The 12,242-nt window shown below is 44.0% G+C and overlaps 1 protein-coding gene across 1 annotated transcript in view; it reads left to right on the top strand.

The window, feature by feature from the left end:
* The window catches only part of CMIP (c-Maf inducing protein), a 151,829-nt gene that overhangs the window by 97,380 nt on the left and 42,207 nt on the right, over nucleotides 1-12,242 (top strand). Inside the window, 1 exon segment of the mRNA XM_033157201.1 lies at nucleotides 5,085-5,133. Within this exon segment, the coding sequence (XP_033013092.1) occupies nucleotides 5,085-5,133 (49 nt within the window).

A 12,242-nucleotide genomic window follows, 5' to 3' on the forward strand; every position in this document is an offset into this window, starting at 1 on the left:
AGGACTAGTGATCAGGGATTATGGGAATTGCAGTCCCAAAACATCTGGTGGGCCAAGGTTGCCTATGCCTGACCTAGATGAACCAATAGTCTGGCTTGATAGAATTTGCTTTGCTATTGAAGCTTAGGCACAAGTCTAGGTCTAAAATGATCTCAGGAACATTAACCTCAGAGGTTTGGTGTTGTTCCTTCTCCACATTGTGTTACTGATCTCTGTTGATCAGAGAGGGCCTCAGTTCTCTTTGATCACCTCCTCCCTTTGCCCTTCACATGCAAGTTTCTAGTCATATCCACTTCTTGCCTCCCTTGCCTTGCTCACAGGTAAGCACTTTGTCCCCAGCAGTCTATTACTCCTGAGAACTGGGCCCTCTAGCTCAAAGGGAACCAGCCACCTTTACTCCTTACTCAGTAAGAGCTTAAGAAGAACTTGGCTACTGGATTGCTAAAGGCCCATCTTGTCCCACATCCTGTTCTCAGAGTAGCCAGTCAGATGCCTGTTGCATAAGCTCCTAAGTAGGACCTGAGTGCAACAGAACTCTAATCTTCTCTCTTCTTCAGCCATTCCTGTCATAGCACCCTTTCCCCATATATAAGAGGCCTTGGCAAGGTGGGGGAGCTGCTCCATGGACCCCACAAATGCCACATGACATTCCATTACATAGAGAGTTTACATTGTATTAGGGGTGGGTTCTGACTCCCGGGAAGGGTGGTATCTCCATGGTAGAGCATCTGCTTTACATGCAGATGGTCCTAAATTTAATCTGCAGCATTTCTAGCTAGGACTGGGAATGTTCCCTTTCTGAAAGCCAAGAGAACCACTGCCAGTTAGAGAACACTGAGCTGGAAAGACCAAAGGTATGACTAGCTATTAAGGCAACTTCCTAGGTTCCTAAGGCTATGTAAAATACACCTCTCACTATCAAATGTACCTTGCACAGGGAGGTAGAAACTTGCAGTGAGGAAGTGCCTGTGACATGGAAAATAGTCACATATGTATGGCTATTCTGAGATGAGTGTGCATCATATTTGCAGTATAGGCCTAACACATCCGACTTACCATGCTGGGTTGTTGTAGATTTGTGTGTGTGTGTGTGTGTGTGTGTGTGTGTGTGTGTGTGTGTGTGTGTGTGTGTGTATGTGTGTGTGTGTGTGTGTGTGTGTGTATATATATATATATATATATATATATATATATATATATATATATATATATAAAATATGGTTCATTTTGAACACTTGAAAAGCTGCATAAATGTTAAGGATTTGTTGTTGTGATTGTTGTTGTTGTTATTCAACTTACCTTTTTGCTTCAGGGCTGTTTAGGAAGAAAACTGAGCTTAAAGAAACCAAACCTGCAGTTTCCCCCCTTTGGGTGTTTGCTTAAACTGGGTTCTAAATTTGGCTGAGTTACCGGTATACCCTATGGTGTTGCTATTTTTTTAAAGTCTATTCCTGTTAATCAAGTATACCCAGAAGGAAAAACAAACAGAACATAAATTCCTGATAAGCATAACAATAGCTGCAGATAATACGCAGCTCATCGGTTTTTGAACAGCATGGCAGTTTTGTTTATTTATTTATTATTTTGTCAAAAGAATCTTCCGGGGTAAATTCAGAGGAAAGGTTTATCTAGATAAGGAATACAGTTACGTGCATGTCCCTTCATCTCTGTGTCCCCTTATTTCTGCTCCTGTTTTCTATTTTAGGTTCTAGTCCTGATATCCACCTTTCAGAATTTCCTCCCTTTGCATAGTAAATATCCTTTACAGTAATATATTACAAGGGTTGTGCAAAACCTGTTAGTGCACCACGGCTTGCCCAAGCAAACAGGTCAGAGGAGATGCATAGTTTGCTAAATATAGGGGTCTATTTCTTGCTCTTGAAAGTTTGGTTTTTTCCTTTCTGTAGTTTTTCAGGTTTCATAGGCAAAACAGAATAATAATTGCATACAGTTCATGATCAGACATTGCTTTGGGCATTTTTAAAATTGAAGACTTCTGTTTTTTCTCTTAATGTGTTGCTTTGCTACCAACAAGCTTAAGGCAGGTCACAAATACAAACCAACACAGAATTGGCAAGTGTAGGAACTGGCAGGTGAAATATTACATTGGTGGGGATACTGGAGAGGTGGAAACCTAAGATATTGATGCTGATGAAAATGATGATGATGATAGAAGAAGAAGAAAATGAATACATTCATTGCTGCACATCCCTTTGGAATTTTTAGCATGCACAGATTAAACTTGTCCATAATTTAATGCAGGAGTAGGAGGGAGGTAGATCTGAATATAACTCAGATTCTTGGATGATTTCAAAGTAGAGCAGCGTAGATTTCAGACAATGGCAATAAATTACACTGCTGAAATGAGCTGTGGAGATCAGTAGGGAAACCAGAGCTAATGACAGGCAGAGTCAGCTAATTCTGGTTTTGTCCCCTTCTTGCTCTCTGCTGAATTCTACAAAGGCAACACAGAAAGAGGAGGAAGCTGACAGCCAGTACCACCCCTTGGATTGGTTGTAAGTACCACCCCTTGGATTGGTTGTAAGTACAGTGGTGCCCTGCTAGACGAAAATAATTCGTTCTAGTGTCTTCGTAGAGCGATTTTTTCGTCTTGCGAGGCAGCCCCATTGACGAATGCCATTCGTCTAGCGAGTTTTTCGCCTAGCGAGGCATTCGTCTAGCGGGGCACCACTGTAGAAGGCAGGCAGGCAAGTGGGGGGCTGCCTGAGAGCAGACTGAGGTTGGAGGAGCAGTGCCTTCTTTTCCCTGGTGGACAAATCTCCAGTGTAAGTGAGGAAAGCTTGGGCTAACCTGCAGTGGAATTTTGTGTGTGGAAGGACTGGGAGCTCCATTCTGTTCTGGTACTCAAGACAAGTCCCTGTGCTCAGAGTTCTGAAAGCCTAAATGTAGATCCCACAAGCCTGATGTCTGCGCATTCTAATCTAGTGTGTGGTGGGACAAACAGCCACATTAGTGTTGCTACAGCTAACGTGGCAAACAGGCCACACACCAAAATAAAGGCAGCTTGTGTGCAAAAATGTATTGCTGATTCCTAACAGATTTCCCTCCCTCTCCCATCCCTCTTTTAGTTGATGTTGAAGACTGCGACTGTTAGGATGGTTTACGCAAAGGGTGCTGTAGTAAAGACGACTGTGTTCTTTGTAACAATTTATTCCATGCACAAACCATTCCTCGCAGTCCTCTTGAGTAATACAGATGTCAACAGAGGTTGACGCTGCAGCACGGTGGGGAGTGCGGAGTCTAGCAGTGTGGCTCATCTGTCAGAGGGCCTGTAGCATGCCGGGCTCTCTTGGTCTGCTTCCCACCAAGTCTGCACAAGCCAGCCCACTTCTCCACAGACTTCTCTGATGTCGGTTGCTACAACGCTCAGGCCCAGGGATGCATCAGGTTAGCTACAGTACAGCCGCTTCATCTTATGCAGGGGTTCAGTTCCAAGGGCTCTGTGCATACAGGAAAATGAGTACGCACGCAAACTGTCCCTGTGTGAGCGTCCCTAGCTTTCCAGAGCCTGCGCTGTGTGTGGGCTTTGCCCACCCCCACGCAAGGGCAGAGAGCTCTTTCCATACTTGGGAAAACCCGGCACAAAAAGAGCTTTTAAGCTTTCTGTTTTGCTTGCATTTAACTTGCAGGATTTCAACCACGAGGCCTTGCAACTGCATATGGTTGAGATAGCGCAAATTAAATATTTGTAAGATGTGATCGTGCTTTACCAGTTTCCTTCTCCCTGCATCACATTTCAAGCCAGGATACTACCACCATGGGCCCCGCTCTTCCTGATCCTGGAGTCAGCTGTTCCTGGAGAGCTAACATTTCCTGCTGTGTCACCCCTAGATCTGTTCTGTACTTTCCGTCTACCTAGCTCAATCCTGGGGGTGCTAAGGCTGCTGCTCTGTGCTCCCAGGCAGTCTTTTCACCTGCCTCCTCTCTCACACACCAGCCCTCCTGTTCAGTTCCTTTTTGCTGTGGGCATCTCCCTTAGGGACTGTGGCATTGACTAGGCCAATATTGGCTACACCCAAATTTACAGGGGAAAAGCACAGAGTTTTGTGTTGTTTAAGGGTAGCATCATGTGGACTGTGCAAATTAAATGGGGATGCGAACAGCTGTAAACACATAGCATATTCTGGTTTGGACAAGTCCTTACTGTTTTTAAGCAGTAGGATGGGGTTTATAGCTGCTGATTTCTTGGCTGCTGTTCTCACTTTGCTTTCATTATTTGATGTATTTTAGATGCAGTAAGTTTAATTCTACTTATGTGCATCTTAATAGAGCCAGTGGTTTGCTAAACTCAGCAACGCTAAGATGATTGTGGTGTTAGCACTTGTGTGAAGAGTCACTGTGCTTATTTAGCATATATTTAAGTTTGAATTAAATTGCGATAGATGCACTTTTTATTTCATTTCTATTTAACTCCCAACATTTGCAGTGTTCCCAAGTTCTACTCAGAATAGACCTATTGAAGTTGATAAACCTATCTTAGTTGTGTCCATTAGCTTCAATGGGTCTCCTCGCTGAGTAGGACTAGCAGGCTGTCATTGAATATAACCCAACGTGCTGCCTCATTATTACTGCCACAGCTGTTGTACTTGGAATTGTAGCTGAGAAACAATTATGCTCCATTGGACTGGAAGCATTATGGGTTGAGGTAGAAGGGCATTAGCTGCATTTCATGGTAGCCAGCTCTTTAGAAAGGGTAAGTGTGGCCGTGGAAGGCCTGGGAAGTGTTTTACAACTACTGTATTGCAAAGGCTGGTGCTGCAGTTCCGCCTTTACTTAACTGCTGGCTTTAAAAGTGATCACATGCAAAGCAGGAATTGTTTCCTCTCAGCTTTTAGAGAACAGTCCTTCCTGCACGCAAAGGACATGTTTTGAAGCTAGCAGAAATCCAGGAGTGGATATGCAAGGGTAATTGTTTCAACCAAATGAAAGGATGTGGTGGCTTCCAGCTTTTAAAAACTCTGTGAGTGATTAGCTTGTGCTTTGGTTAACGGTGTGTAGCATTAGTAGAATCTAAAGCTTGCATTTATATTGGTTTTCTCTCTCTCTCTCTCTTTATATTGTAGGCTGCAAACAGTTACCTGAGGGATCAGTGGTTTCATTCATTGCAATGGAAGTAAGCTCTTCATATTCTGTAAACTGAGTTAGGGATTAATGCAAAACAAAGTTGGGCAGCAGAACACTTCTGCTAGTCAAAACTGAGATTATTTGCCAGGATTGTAATTTTTTCTTTAGTGTATGGTATTCTTCAAGTAATGGCTGGAATTCTGTGGCGTTTTTAAAATTCTGATTATTCAATCTATCTGTAGATTTATGAAATGTAAAGATTTTATAGAACTAGAGGCAGAGATTTATATATATATATATACAGGGCATTGAATGTTGGGTAAATTAAAATGGCAGCCTGGCAGCCAGCTACTGTGGTTGGGAACTGAACTCTGTTCCCATTCAAAAGCAATAGCACCCTGCCCCACTGCTAAAACAGCTACCCAGGAGAACTCAGGAGGGAAGATGGTGAGTGGTGGTGCAGCCAGGTCACGTCATTGAAGGGTCCTTCTAGGGCCCGTGGACAGTGCCTCACCTTGCCAACTGTTGGCACCAGGCCTGTAGTAAAATACGCATATGTTTCCATTGTGAACCTGACCCCACCAGTGGTTCCTCCCTTGAAACTTCCTGTCACTCAGGAGGAAGAGAGCATTATTTTAGTGATGCACAGCCAAAAAAAAAGGGGGGGAGGCTTGGCATTTTTCACAGATGAGGCACTTTGTTTTTTGGAGACCAATCCTCCTACATTGTAGACATTATCCATGTAATAGGAACTGGATCTTCCACAGAAGCTTTCCTAAATTGCCTCTGCCTGCCCTCCTTTTATTTAATAATAGGAGAAAACATTACAAGTTTCTTCCCTCCCCCCCATGCCCCCTTAAATCAAGACCAATGTATTTTATATCTGGGCATTTTATTGCCAGCAAGGAGTTGTTAAGGTTGAGCTGTTTATCTTGGAGGAGGGCTGGCATGTTTCAAAGAACAGGGGGCAGCGTCACAGCCAGGACATTAATCTGAGAGTTTCCAGAGAATGTGTCTTAAGGCATCAGCCCACGGACGATGTCCAGGGGAACGAAACGTGGTCCTTTCCTTAAGTCTTCCAGGACAGCCTCCATCCTCCGCTAACCACTGAGCTGCTTGAAGCTGGAAGAGAAAATGGTGACGGGTACATTAATTTCAGTGGCTATATTCTGTGTAAAACGTGGTTTGAATATCACCCCATACATTGAAAGCATTTCCACATCCCACCCCACTCCCGGGAATCCTGAGAACTTTAGTTTACCCCTTAAAGAGCTTACGCTCCCCAGTCCCCTTACAAACTACAGTCTGCTCACTTCCTGGCTTAGACTGCACCAGGACCTCAGCCCCTTTCAGAAGACTGTGGTTGCAATCCTAACCTCATTTACCTGAGAGTAAGACCATCCTGTTCTCTTAGTGGCCAACTCGATGTCTCCAGGAAGTCCTCAAGCAGAACCTGAAAGCAGCAGCTGGTATAGGTTAACCAGTAAGCTCATTTATTCAATCCAGAAGAGGTTCAGCACTCTGCCAGCACAGCTCCTCCCTTGCTTGCACTAAGGTTGCTGGTTAAAGGAAGTACCAAACTAAATGATAATAGTCACATGTTTTCCTGCTTGGCAGGGGGTTGGACTGGATGGCCCTTGTGGTCTCTTCCAACTCTATGATTCTATGATTCTACATATAGTTTGGCCTTAGAATGCAGCAGTAAAAATATCCACAGCGGCAATAATACAGCACCATGAAAAATACCAGGAACAACACTGACACCAGGCAACACATTTCAGTACCTGTTTAGGCAAGCCTATCCAGACATGTAGACGTTACATGTGTTATATTTCTTTTTTAGCCGCTGTTTATTTTAATCATATTTTGAATAGTGTTAAAACTGGTTTTTATTGATAATGTTAATGTTTATTTTATATTTTGTAAACCACCTAGAGGTTACAATCAGGTGGCGTATAAAATTGTTAAACAAACAAACAAACAAACGTATTCAGGCAGTGCAGGTGAAAGGGCCCTTTCTCTTATTCTAACCAGCTGTTCTTTAGCTGGTAGGGAGAAACAAGAAGGTCCTCAGAAGCCATGAGAATATTCTGAGCTCATCCTTGTAGGTGGAGGTGATTATGAGAGATGCTGTTTCTAGGCCACTTAGAGCAGTGATGCCATAAGAATAGGACTTTGGGGGCAGAGGCACAGGCCCCACTCAGCAGAACAAACAGGAGGCCCCTAAACACAGCACAGCTGACTTACCACATTTTGTGGCATGTGAAGAAGTAATGTATAATCTAAAGAGCCTTTAAGGACATTAAACAAGAACAAACAAGAACAATGCCTCCCCATTAAGTGTTGACAGGCTTTCTGAACCAGTTTGAAAATTCTGGACTGTCTTCAAGGGCAGCCCTATGCAATGCACATGGCAGCAATCCAGCCCAGAAGTGACTAGAAAATGGGTAATCAGAGGCTGGGTCTGATTTCCGCAGGTAATTGTCCAGCACCAATGAAAGCCTTGTAGCTTATTCTTACCTGAGGCATGTGACTTTGTAAGTACAGATAATTGCACCTGGCTAGTAAAGTGTTGACCGTGAATGTGTGAAAAAGATCACACTACCATTCCACGATAAAAAAAAGTCATAGACACCTCTAATTGCTGGGCTTTGAGTGTTTGTGACCAACAGAGTCTTTCCTGCACAAAATGGCTTAAGGTTGGATCACTTTGCTGTTGAGGCCAGAAGCAGCGACAGGCTTTTAAGCAAACAGGCTTCTGCAAAGAGGAAGTTCTGCCCTTCCTGCTGATCTTGGCTCTACATCTCATTATGTTTCCAGTACTTAGAGCACCGGGCATTATGGGCAGTACCACTGGAGATAAGCAGTGTTTATATTTTTACATTAATTTTTGCTGGGAGGATGGAGAAGGATAGCAAATCGGACCCCTTGAGTCCAGTTATGAACGTGTATCTGAAGTTCTTTGGCAGGATACTGGACCACATTGAGCGATTCGGTCATCACCCTTTTCTCATTGCCGTACTATGAGCTTCCATAATATTTACTTAAAGCTTCACTGTGCCCTCTGCTATATTGGAGACCATGATGGGTATGTGCTAGGAAAGAAGCAAAGCAATTTTTAAAGGTTCTCAGTTACTCAGATTGGCATGTCAGGGCAAGATTAGTTATACACAATGGCGCTGTCAGGGTTGGACTTTGGGGCCGATCTTCAGGCTCCCCCTCAACAGAAGTGGTGGCCCCAGACTCAGCTGGTCCGCCTTGCCACATTTTGAAAGGAAGTAATAACAAGGGTTGATAATTTTTTTCAGGGATACAGGAGCAGTGAATGTAAATGTTACTTTTGTAGATGAGGCTAGTTTCTATACACAGTCACACACACCCTCTCTGCAAGATTCAGTAGCAGAGTTTAAGGGTACATTCCAGCCAGGCAAAAAACACAAAGAGGATGTGCAGGGCCAGTAGGAGGTGTGGCCTGGAAAGAGTCTTGAGGGCCATGTAGAGAGACTTGGGGGGCCACATTCAGTCCCCAGGCCTGAGGTTCCCAACCCTGTAATACACATTGCCATCTAAAAAGGTGAGACCCCTTAAGTCCAGAGCCTAAACGTCTCTGTAACAATACTGCTGCTTGTATAGCGTTATATGCGCTTTCAGTTTCGTTACTCTCAAAAGCCCATTTCTGGTTTTCAGAAATGGACAGAGCGCTTAGGTGCCCTCTTCCCTTTATATACGTTGTGCAAACCCCATCCTGGCTCATGTGACAGGGCAGGGCCAGCCGTGAGATGGTCTGATAGACTTGCAGGGAGGAAGATGCTCAGCAGGGTAAACAAGAAATTCAGTATGTTTGTTTCTCTACCTTGCAAGCCAGCAAGGGTAAGTGGATGGAGGCTGCGGTGAAGGCCTCGTGTGATGCACCTTACGGTATTGTTGCCATGGTGCTGGTTTAAAAATAGGGCTGTTGAGTGAACAAAGTTTTGTATTTGAAAACAAAAACAAAACAGCATTTAAAGGCATTTGCGGCCTTTAAATCTGTGCAGAAACACATTTTCAGAATCCTTGGGATCAGAAGATGTGGCCTGATGTGACTGTTTTGTCATGGAAATAACGTTCTAATGCTTCAGCACTGCTGCTGAATGTTGGGCGGCTTTGGTTAATGTCAGGGCTAAGGAGCTTTTTGAGTGGCGGGAAAACACGTGGCAGAGCCCCGTGAGACGTCACTTTTTAAACTTCTATCTGCTGAGAAAACAACGCTCCTCTATTTCCTGAATCACAGACTGTCTTCCTAACAGAGGGCGCACCATACATTGAAAGCACATTTATACCACTTTGACAGCCTTGGCTTCCCCCCAAAGCATCCCGGGAACTCCTCACAGAGCTACAATTCCCAGTACCTTTAAGCTACAGTTCCCAAGATTCTTCAGAGAAGTGGAAGCCATGACTGTTAAAAGGATGTAAGTTGCCTTCATATGTATGGTGCAGATATGACCAGAAACTAGTTTGCATGACTGATAGGGCCTATCCTTACGATCGTCATGTGTCCTACAATCCTCTGTTCAAAGAAATCCTCCACTTGGAGGGCTGCTCGGTCCAAGACCAGTTTAAAGATAAAGTATCCTAAGAAAGGAGGGTAGGGAACTTTGACAAATGGTTTGTGGCATAAGCATTATCGCAGTGACTAACTTAAATCCATTGATTTCAGTTGATCTACATTGAGTTGGACTTAGTCCAGCCTTTGCCAATCTGGTGCCCCGTAGATGTTCCAGGCCTGCTGCTCCCATCACCCCCAACAAGCACGTCTCTGCTGGCTGGGGCTGATGGGAAATGTAGCCCCAAATATCTGGGAGGGCACCAGAGTGGTGAAGGCTGACTCCATGTTGTAATACCACCGTCAGTCTTTTAAGGTGCCTCCCTTGTTTTGCTGCAAGAGAGTAACACGGCTACCCTGCTGCAAATCAACTTATTTAGAAATTGTTTAGAAAAAATTCAGCAGGAGCTCTTTACCAAGTGGTGTTGAAATAAGCAATGTAGATAGAACACAGCTAAAACTCTCAAAACAATTAAAAAACAATATACAGTGGTACCTCGGGTTACGTACGCTTCGGGTTGTGTACTTTCGGGTACGAACTCTGCTAACCCAGAAGCACAACCCGACGCGTGCGCGATTTGCGCATGCGCAGAGCGTTTCCCGCTTTTTTCTGGGGGTTTTCGGTCTGCGCATGCACAGAACGAATTGTTCGGGTTAAGTCCTTTTCGGGTTACGTACTGTAACCCAGAACGAATTAAGTATGTAACCCGGGGTACCACTGTACATTGAACCATCATCGTTAAACACAGATAAAATCAGTTACAGGTGGGTAGCCGTGTTGGTCTGCCATAGTCGAAACAAAATAGGAAATTCTTTCCAGTAGCACCTTAGAGACCAACTGAGTTTGTTCTTGGTATGAGCTTTCGTGTGCATGCACACTTCTTCAGATACCACATGGCTGTAAAATGGACTCCAGGTATCTGAGGAAGTGTGCATGCACACGAAAGCTCATACCAAGAACAAACTCAGTTGGTCTCTAAGGTGCTACTGGAAAGAATTTCCTATTTTGTTTCGACAGATAAAATCAGTAAGTGTGTACATAATGGAGGGCATGTAATTGAAAAAGGGTCTCTGGGAGATTGCTAACAGGGGTATTTGATCTTGCCGCCTAAGGGTATTCTAATATATCTCTCTATATATATGCATGTAGCCAATCCTGAAACATGGATGCGTCTAGAGCAGGATTCCAGAGATTTTAGCTGGCCACTGTCAGCACCACAAAAGAAGAGGAAGAATGCAAACACAGTAACAGCCCCAGAGCAAATGAGCCTCTTCCTCTCAGCAGCTGAGCAAGCTGCTCTTTAAAACCTACAACTGCTTTGAGAAAAAGAAGAGGAGGAGAATGCTTGGCTTATTTCATCGGCTGGTGTACAGGAATCTGTTTTGGTGCTCTGTTGATGCTCTTTGGCATCAAGATGCGTGGATAAAATCATTTTGGATGGAAATAGCCCTCTTGAAATGTGACACTTCCCTGCAAAATAAGGGTGTCGAGAGCTGCGAAGTTCTGCTTTCAGCAGCTCCTATTCCCCTCCCCGCCAGCTCTCAAGTCTTTTTTAAAGCTGCTGTAGTGCATCAGATCTGCAAATTTCGGCACCCGAGACATCCCTGAGGGTCCTGCAGCAGAAGCAGCTCTCTGAAGCAAACACGTTTCTGGAGCAATCTTGCTGACGACACTGATGATGCAGGTGCACAGGGAAGAGTAGTCCATTTTACAGCCATTTATGGCGAAGCTGGGTTAAAGGCACAGCAAAATAGCACGTTTTTCCAAGGAAGGGAGAATAAAATAGGTAGGTAAACAGATATATATTTTTAAAAGGTTTCCCAGTGCTTGAAAGACCTTCTGGGAAGGAAGGAGAAGGGCGGAGGCAGGAACAGAGAATGGAGGGGGGGGGAGGCTAGGAAAACAATTGCAAAAAGTGGAGAATAAAATGAAAAAAAATCAGGACTGACAAGCATCCCTTTTAATCTGATTTGGAAATGTAATTGCCTTGAATGATGCTCAGTGGTGAAATGGTCATTGCTAAATTAGAAATTGATCTGAAAAGGAGTCCCCTTAGGAGATGAATGTTCATTGTTGGCTAATCAGGTGCTGAGTTTTCGAGATTAGCTAGAACTAATAGAAGGAAGCTCCTTTGCCGAGACATCTCTGCTTTTATTCAGAGCCAGGCTCTTAGTTATAGGGAATGGTGGTGTGTGTGTGTAGATAGATATATGCATTTATTTTTCAGCCTTGTGGCTGAGACAGGAGGCCGGTTACCTGGGCAACAGGCAGATCGGGCCTGATTTCTCTGCAATGGGATGCTTTGTGGCTATGCAATCTCCATGAGCTCTCCTTTCCTATGAATAACAGGTCAAAGTACAAAAGATAAGGCCCTGCTTGCCAGAGCTGGTACCTGCTTTTAACAGAGTTAACAAGCACTTAGGCCCAGGAGGTAGCTAACAAACATCAATGACTCAAAGAAGGAGAACCACCATCTATAAATTATTTTCAGATGTAGTCAAAGTATTGTTGTTGTTATTATTAGATTTATTACTTGCCCTTCCCCAGCAGGTTACAGCCATTTGAAATTCAGGA

The sequence above is a fragment of the Lacerta agilis genome, chromosome 8 (assembly GCF_009819535.1).
Source record: "Lacerta agilis isolate rLacAgi1 chromosome 8, rLacAgi1.pri, whole genome shotgun sequence".
In the NCBI taxonomy this organism is placed as follows: Eukaryota; Metazoa; Chordata; class Lepidosauria; order Squamata; family Lacertidae; genus Lacerta; species Lacerta agilis.